Source organism: Nicotiana sylvestris, chromosome 9 (genome assembly GCF_000393655.2).
Source record: "Nicotiana sylvestris chromosome 9, ASM39365v2, whole genome shotgun sequence".
Lineage (NCBI taxonomy): Eukaryota > Viridiplantae > Streptophyta > Magnoliopsida > Solanales > Solanaceae > Nicotiana > Nicotiana sylvestris.
The window spans coordinates 181,471,888-181,481,282 of NC_091065.1; the positions used below are offsets into that span (position 1 = coordinate 181,471,888).

The 9,395-nt window shown below is 44.3% G+C and overlaps 1 protein-coding gene across 1 annotated transcript; it reads right to left on the reverse strand.

Moving 5' to 3' along the window:
- Window positions 1–7,010: 7,010 nt before the first annotated feature.
- On the reverse strand, window positions 7,011–9,017 carry LOC138878676 (probable DNA-directed RNA polymerase). The gene is made up of 3 exons (XM_070158363.1): window positions 8,366–9,017; window positions 7,707–8,163; window positions 7,011–7,593 (listed from the first exon to the last, which is right to left on the reverse strand). The coding sequence occupies exons 1-3, from the start codon at window positions 9,015–9,017 to the stop codon at window positions 7,011–7,013; spliced, it is 1,692 nt and encodes a 563-aa protein (XP_070014464.1).
- Window positions 9,018–9,395: the final 378 nt, after the last annotated feature.

The following is a 9,395-nucleotide window of genomic DNA, read 5'->3' on the forward strand; positions in this document are numbered from 1 at the left end:
GTGCTGCCTCAGATCCTGATACATCTTCGCGGCGCCCGGGTGAATAGAATACCGAGAACTGTGGGCCTCCGCTAAGATCAACTCTCGAATCCCATCAACATTGGGCACACAAACTCGCCCCTGCAATCTCAATACACCATCATCATCTAAGGTTACTTTCTTGGCACCTCCACACTGCACCGTGTCTCTCAAGACACACAAATGGGGATCCTTAAACTGTCGCTCGCGGATACGCTCTAATAGTGAGGAACGAGCAACCGTGCAAGCTAACACTCTGCTAGGCTCAGAAATATCCAACCTCACAAGACGATTGGCCAAGGCCTGAACATCCAAAGCAAGCGATCTCTGGCTGACTGGAATATAAGCAAGACTACCCATGCTGGCGGACTTCCTGCTCAATGCATCGGCCACCACATTGGCCTTCCCCGGGTGGTATAAGATAGTAACATCATAATCCTTTAGCAACTCTAACCACCTCCTCTGCCTCAAATTCAACTCTTTCTGCTTGAATAGATACTGAAGACTCTTGTGATCAGTGCAAACCTCACACGTCTCGCCATATAAGTAATGCCTCCAGATCTTCAAGGCATGAACAATGGCTGCCAACTCGAGATCATGAACCAGATAATTCTTCTCGTGGATCTTCAACTGCCTCGAAGCATAAGCAATGACTTTGCCTTCCTGCATCAACACTGCACCAAGCCCAATACGAGATGCATCACAATAGACCGTATATGGCCCTGAACCTGTGGGCAAAACCAATACTGGTGCCATAGTTAGAGTCGTCTTGAGCTTCTGAAAGCTCGCCTCACACTCGTCCGACCACCTGAACTGGACACCCTTCTGGGTCAATCTGGTCATAGGGGCTGCAATAGATGAAAACCCCTCCACGAACCGACGGTAGTAACCTGCTAACCCCAGGAAACTCCGAATATCCATAGCTGAAGCTGGTCGAGGCCAGTTCTTGACTGCTTCTATCTTCTTCGGGTCTACCTGAATACCTGCTGCTGATACGACATGACCCAGGAATGCGATCGAACTCAACCAAAACTCGCACTTTGAGAACTTAGCATACAACTAGCTATCCTTTAGGGTCTGAAGGACCACTCTGAGGTGCTGCTCATGCTCCTCCTGACTGCCGGAGTATATAAGAATATCGTCAATGAAGACTATCACGAACAAGTCCAAATAAGGTCTAAACACTCGGTTCATCAACTCCATGAACGCTGCTGGGGCATTAGTCAATCCAAATGACATGACCAAAAACTCATAGTGCCCATACCGAGTGCGAAATGCTATCTTGGGGCCATCAGACGCCCTAATCCTCAGTTGATGATAACTAGATCTCAAATATATCTTCGAGAACACCCTCGCACCCTGAAGCTGGTCGAATAAATCATCAATCCTCGGTAGTGGATACTTATTCTTAATTGTAACCTTGTTCAATTTCCGGTAATCGATGCACATTCTCATCGAACCATCCTTTTTCTTAACAAACAACACCGGCGCACCCCAAGGTGAAACACTAGGTCTAATGAAACCTTTCTCAAGCAAATCCTACAGCTGTTCCTTTAACTCTTTCAACTCCGGCGGGGCCATACGATATGGCGGGATAGAAATGGGCTGAGTTCCCGGGGCCAAATCAATACAAAAGTCGATATCCCTGTTGGGCGGCATACCTGGCAAGTGTGAAGGGAAAACCTCAGGAAACTCTCGAACAACGGGCACAGAATCAATAGAAGGGGCCTCCGCGCTAGAATCGTGAACATACGCCAAGTAGGCCAAACATCCCTTCTCGACCATACGCCGAGCTTTCACATACGAGATAACATTGTGGGTACAATGACCAGAAGTCCCTCTCCACTCTAAACGGGGTAAATTCGGTAAGGCTAAGGTCACGGTCTTGGCATGGCAATCTAAGATAGCATGGTACGGGGATAACCAATCCATCCCCAATATAACATCAAAGACGACCATGTCCAAAAGCAACAAGACAACATGGGTCTCAAGACCCCCAAACACTACGATACAAGAACGATGAACTTGGTCGACCATAATAGAATCACCCACCGGTGTTGACACATAAACAAGAATACTCAACGAGTCACTAGGCATAACTAAATATGGTGCAAAATAGGACGACACATATGAATACGTAGATCCGGGATCAAATAGCACAGAAGCATCCCTATCACAGACCAAAATAGTACCTGTAATCACAGCATCTGATGACTCAGCCTCTGGCCTGGCTGGCAAAGCATAACAACGGGGCTGGTCCCCACCTCCCTGAATCATATCCCTGGGACGATCTACTGCTGGTTGACCCCTACCTCTAGCGGTCTGAGCTCCACCTCTAAGACCTTTACCTCCACCTCTATGTCCTCTACCCCCGCCTCTAGTTGGCTGGGCAGGCTGTGGGGCAACTGGTTCCTGGATCATCGGGCGAGGACCCTGCTGCTGCGAGCTACTGGAAGCTCGAGGGCAATATCTGGCAATGTGACTCACATCGCCGCAAGTATAACAAGCCCTCGGCTACTGAGAATAACGATGTGGTGGTGCACTGATAGGTGCTGATGGTGAACTGAAGAGCTGCTGGTCAGAATACTGCGGCTGAGAACCACGACCACCTGGTGTACCATAAGAAGCCTGGAGAGCTGACTGAAAGGGCCTCGAAGGATGGCCTCTACCATAAGAATCCCTACCTCCAGACGAGGTACCACTGAATCTACCCGAATGACGGGGCCTCTTATCAGACCCATAACCACCTCCCTGAGCAAGTGCCATCTCTATCTGGCGGGCACCATCTGCCACCTCCTGAAATGAAATCTCACTACCGGCACTCATGGCCATCTGAACACGGATCGGCTGGGCCAACCCATCAATAAACCTCCTCACCCTCTCTCTATCGGTGGGGAGTATCACAATGGCCTGACGAGCAAGATCAATGAACCGGGTCTCATACTGGGTGACCGTCATAGGACCTTGTTAGAGACGCTCAAACTGCATGCGAAGAGCATCTCGCTGAGTAACTGGGAGAAACTTCCCCAGAAATAACTCTGAAAACTGATCCCAGGTCAATGATGGCGACCCTGCTGGCCTGGCTAAACAGAAATCCCTCCACCAAGTCTTGGCGGATCCTGCCAGGCGAAAAGTGGCGAAGTCGACCCCATTGGTCTCTATAATGCCCATAGTCCGTAGAACCTCATGATAACTGAATATGAAATCCTGAGCATCCTCTGAGGGAGTGCCACTATATGTAGTAGTGAAGAGCTTGGTGAAACGATCAAGCCTCCACAAGTCATCCGCGGACATACCCGCGCCATCGCTGGACTGAGCCGCAATACCTGGTTGGGCTGCCACAGCTGGCTGAACTGCCACGGCTGGCTGAACTGCTGGAACCTGAGCCTGAGGAGCTACCGGCTTTGGAGTATGAGTATCGCGAGTATGAACTACTCCCCCAGCCTGAGATGTGGCTGGAGCTACGGGAAGAAAACCCACTCTAGAAATGCCCTCCATAAAGCCTACCAGTTGGACCAAAGCATCCTGAAGCACTGGAGTGGCTATGAAACCCTCTGGGACCTGAGTTGGGCCCACTGGAACAGCTGGGGCTGGAACCCCTTCGTCGTAGTCAATATGAGGCTCCACCTCTAGGACTGCCGCTCAGGGCTGAGCTCTACCCCGGCCTAGGCCTCTGGCAAGGCCTCGCCCTCTACCCCTAATAGGAGCTGCTGCTGGGGGCTCGGCTGCTGCGCGGTAGAAGAGGAAGCACGTGTTCTCGCCATCTGCGAAAGAACAGAGTGGAAAGACGATCAGTACTTGAGAAACAGAATCGCACGACAAGAATGAACAAGGTGAAGTTTTCCTAACTCAGTAGCCTCTGCAGGATAAATACAGACGTCTCCGTACCGATCCCTCAGACTCTATTGAGCTTGTCCGTGAGTCGTGAGACCTAAGTAACCTAGTGCTCTAATACCAACTTGTCACGACCCGGATTTCCCACCATCGGGTGTCGTGATGGCTCCTACTATCGGAGCTAGGCAAGCCAAATATTTAAAACACCTTTCTTGCTTTCTTTCAAACAAAATAATAAACGAGACAAAATCTAAGTGGAAGACTTTAAATCTAAAGCAACTGAAAACCAAAAGTGCGGGAGTTTGAACCAAAATGCTACCTAGAGTCTGGTGTCACTAGCTCACGGACTACTACAGAATACTACAATCAATGTCTGAAGGGAAAATACATTATGTTTGTCTGATACAAGATAAACAAACAAAAAACATGGAAAGGGACTTCGGCCTGCGAACGCCAGCTAGGCTACCTCGAGAGTCCCTGGACTGAAGATAGCTCCCAGAAGTCCTACTGCTGTGGTCCGTAAGCTGCTCCCTGATCTGTGCAAAAATAAATGCACAGAGTGTGACATCAGCACAACCGACCCCATGTGCTGGTAAGTGCCTGGCCTAACCCCGGCAAGGTAGTGACGAGGCTAGATAGTACCTACCACAATTAACCTGTACAGATATATATACAACAAGTGCAAGAAAACAATAACAAGATAATACAAAGTAAAACTGGGAGGGGACATGCTATCAGGGAGTAACAGGTAAACATGAAATATTGGAAATAAACAGAAGAAACTCCGGTTTCCATGATATATATATATATATATATATATATATATATATATATATATAAGTGGACGACGTGCCACACGATCCCATAATATCATATATAAGTGGACGGCGTGCCACACGATCCCATAATATAGTATATAAGTGGACGGCGTGCCACACGTTCCCTATTTCCATATACCACGTGGTAGGCGTACCACCCGTTCCCATTTCATCTTTATCACAGTGCACAAAATGTCACCGGCAACGGAGGCCAATAACCAAGTGGACGGTGTGCCACACGATCCCAATTCATATCAGATATAAGTGGACGGCGTGCCACACGATCCCATAATATAGTATATAAGTGGACGGCGTGCCACACGTTCCCTATTTCCATATACCACGTGGTAGGCATACCACCCGTTCCCAATTCATCTTTATCACAGTGCACAAAATGTCACCAGCAACGGAGGCCAATAACCAAGTGGACGGCGTGCCACACGATCCAAATTCATATCATATATAAGTGGACGGCGTGCCACACGATCCCATAATATAGTTCATAATATCTGTCTTCATATAGTAGACCCCTTCAGGGGAGAATAACAACTCAATACCTTTAATCCAGCAAGGGTACAGCTAACAGCCCAAAATATCCCGACAAGGAAGAATATATATATTAGTCTACATATACCGGCAAGGGAGTATTCACAACACATTCTCCTTTTTAAATCCGTTCTTCCTCAACTAACACATTCATGTTCGAGCTAACGCTCCAAAAGTACACCAATAGCAATTTTACCTCAACCGTTCATATTATGTGAAACTCATCAAATAAACAAGGAGCTTATGTCATATTATTCGAATTAAAAACAATCAAGACTCACGGTCATTGTAGACTCCGGTGCATAGATAACCGTCACCATGCCTATACACCGTACTCCACATTAGCAAGTAGCAAATATCATCCTAATCATATTCCCTCAAGCCAATGTTAGAACAAACACTTACCTTGAATGCTCTAAACTCAACTCACACTTCTAGTACAACTTTACCTCTTGATTCCACCACCAATCCGCTCGAATCTAGTCATAAGTTACTTAATCCCATTAATAATTACTAAATGAATCATCCCCAATGCATGAAAATAGATTTTTCAAGGTTTTTCCCAAAAAGGTCAAAAATACCCCCGGACCCACGTGGTCGAAACTCGAGGTTCGGACCAAAACCCGGTTACTCATTCCCCCATGAATCCAAATATATGATTTGTTTTTAAATCGGACCCCAAATTGAGGTCCAACTTCTCAATTTGTAGAAAACCTAGGTTCTACCCAAAACACCCAATTTTCCCCATGAAAATCTTTGATTTGAAGTTGAAATTATGTTAAAAGATGTTAAGGAATAAAGAAATTAAGTTAGAAATCACTTACCAATCGTTTTGGAGAAGAAAAGTTGTTTGGAAAATCGCCTCTTAGGTTTTGGGTTTTTGAAAAGTGAAAAATGACTGAGATTTTCCGAACTTGTATACCTTTTTCTAGGGGTTGGCGCGGACCGGACAGAAATGCACTGCGGCCGTGCCAAGGGAGGGGAGAAGTGGGCTCTCTCTGAACCCACCCAGCGCGGACCGAACTGATTTGGTGCGCGGACCGCGCGAAAATGGCCGCGGCCGCGCTGGGCCTGCAACATCTGAACTTGTATATTTTTTTCTAAGTCTAAGACCTCCCGGGCCCCATTCAAAACTCACCCGAGCCCTCGGGGCTCCAAACCAAACATGCACACAACCTTAAAAACATCTTACGGACTTACTCGTGCGATCAAATCGCCAAAATAACATCATATACATAGGATCAAGCCTCAAACACATGATTTTCTTTCTTCAACTTTCATAACTCAAATTCTCCATTTTTAGTCCGAAACACGTCATATGACGTCCGTTTTTAGCCAAACTTTACAGATAGTGCTTAACACATATTTAAGACTTGTACCGGGCGTCAGAACCAAAATACGAGCCCGATACCTATATTTTCTAACTCCTTTTCATTTCAAATTTTCATATCAAATTTCAGAAAAACAATTTCTTTCAAAAATTCATTTCTCGGGCTTGGGACCTCAGAATTTGATTCCGGGCACACGCCCAAGTCCCATATTTTTCTACGGACCCTCTGGGACCATCGAATCACAGGTCCGGGTCCGTTTACCCAAAATATTGACCGAAGTCAACATTATGCATATTAATACCAAAATTCATCAAATGTTTCACATAATTCACATATTCTAACATAAAAACTTTCCGGCTATGCGCCCGAACTATGCATGCCAATCGAGGCAACTAAAAGCGAGGTTTTCAAGGCCTCGAGAGCACGGAACAAGGAAAAATTACGGTGATGACCCCTTGGGTCGTCACATGGGACGATCATATATCCATATTTTGATTGCTTCCGATTTCAGATAGTCCTGGACTGTAGTAAAAACTGGTGTTGAATAGTAGACCGGTCTGCCCATAGCTGATGCTAACCATTCTACAGAGCGGATTAAAGTCATTAGGTTTACAATACGAGAAAACCTCGACTTAAAGAACTTCTCGATATGACTAGAAAGGTTCAAGCATTCTTTTCTCTTTAACAAAATGGAGTTGTAATGTTGATGGAGATCGCCCGCCATGATGTATGTTGTCTTTCCATAGATCAACGGCATTAGAAGAGATTTAACAATTTTTCTATCAACCCCGTCACATACGTGAGTCCTAATCAGGTGAGGATCCTCGAAAGTTTTACTTTCCTCAATCAAGGACTTTTTAATCTCTGATACAAAGAAGTCGTAAACGTCATTAATACCTATTTCCTTTTTAGGCTGCTCCTTATCACCTTTAGTTGGAATAAGATTCGTACAATTAGCTATTTCAAAATCTAACAAGAAGTAACTAATTATCTGAAAAGCGCTTGCAGATGCATCTTGTGTGATAGGAAGTTGCCTGTCTGATACCCTAGTATCCAACCCTTGGATAATTATAGCTTGCTTAGGAATTGAAAGGGATCTTTAGCGGTAGGTGCATACTCAAGGATTCTTGAAATAGAGTCAAAATCCTTCACATGATACCATTTCTCAGCCGCGGGGTAAGTATCAAACGTTTGATAATGAAATGAGGCTGCCGCATATAACATTGTCTTAACCTTCTCATCGTATTCTATACTATGAGAAGGATTTACCATCTTAGCCTCATAAACTGTACGCTTAGAGAACACTATCAAAGACCTTGCTAAATCACGCTCGTGGAAATGTAATACCCTCGCGCGATAAATCCTACTGCGAAAGTCGAGGAATGCTGGAAGATAAAATTCATACCCCTCGTAAGCTGACGCTATATCGGGTATAAACCTTTCATAACGGGCTCGCTGGATATCAGTCAAGAACTCTTTTAGCAATGCTGGATAGATGTTAGGTTTGAGGCCATCACAGTCCTTTGATGCTCCTAGATAAGCCTCCCTCAATAGCTTGCACCCCTCGGCTACATTTACGTTGGCTAGAAACTTCGGCCTCAGTAGATCTATTTCCACTAATATATCATAATTAATTTTAATGAAATCTAAGAGAGCTACATTTTATCTCAAAAGCCTCTTTCTGTAAGGTATTCATGGTGTCACACATTTCCTGGTAGTTTTCACCCAATAAAATATTAAAGTTATTCTTATCGCGGGATGTTAATAGATTATAGCGATTATATAAATATAAATCCCCGTTAGGTTCGCTTAAATAACCTCCAGTAATATCAGATAGTGATTTAGGCGCCTCTCCCCTCACTTTAAGTCGTTCTACAACACCCCACTCCTTAGGAGGGTATACCATAGGTAGACTTAACTGGACCGGGAGAATGCTTAAATCAAAATTGCAAATTACATATATAGGCTTTTGTTTGTAATACTTACGGTTAGCACCCTTCTCTGTTTTATTAACCCTTTGATCAGGAAAAGATAAATCGTTAGATGTTGTTATCAACTCTCTTTCTAATAAAAATTCAACCAATAATACACCTATATTCTTAGTTATACAACCAGGAATTACATTAACGAAAGGTTTGCTCCCAACCCGTTGATAATTCCTTTCAGACAGTAATTTAGCATGAACTCTAGCCATTCTATCTAGTTGGTCTACAAGGGTAGAAAGGCGAACGGCTGGGCTCTCATTAATACTATTGAAGAGGCAACCAAAGATGTAAATAATAATGCCTTCCAATGTATACTGATGAAAGAGGTTTAGAAGATCTAACTCACTGGTAGTGAGTTTCTTACTAGCCTTAAGATACTCCTTAGTAGAGGGTGCATCTTTCTTAACCAAAAGATTTATCATCATAGGTGTAGCCTCAAACAAACTCTGTATATCATCATACAGATATGCTTGTTCTTCAATCATCTTTTGTAATTCGTATAATTTATAACTGTCGCACCTGTCTACTTTAGATTTCCGCAACAATTCCAACACTGCACTTTGGTATTTCCCAATATTACTTTGTTCGGTAATATTTAATCCTTTATCCTCGGCAATATCATTAAACTTCGGTTTGAGAACCCGGCGATAAAAAATATTTAATATATCTTTTATCCCAGGGTGTGTATCCACATTATAGGAACAAGTCAAATAAAGGGTCCAACCCTTCCTAATATCATTCTTTCTAACATTATGCTGACGGGAAAAAATCATTATCAAATAATACATCATATCAGTAGAATAACCCACGAAACAGTCTATGTATCGCTCACCCTGCGCCAAAACCAATAGCCTATAAATTAA

What these genes read in the sequence shown, in the direction of transcription:
- LOC138878676 (XM_070158363.1), bottom strand. Translation starts at nt 9,017, where the DNA reads ATGATTGAAGAACAAGCATATCTGTATGATGATATACAGAGTTTGTTT. An exon ending in ACTATCTGATATTACTGGAG is followed by an intron (nt 8,164 to 8,365) that starts GTTATTTAAGCG and finishes ATGATATATTAG; the next exon opens with TGGAAATAGATCTACTGAGG. An exon ending in TACCCCGCGGCTGAGAAATG is followed by an intron (nt 7,594 to 7,706) that starts GTATCATGTGAA and finishes GTTGGATACTAG; the next exon opens with GGTATCAGACAGGCAACTTC.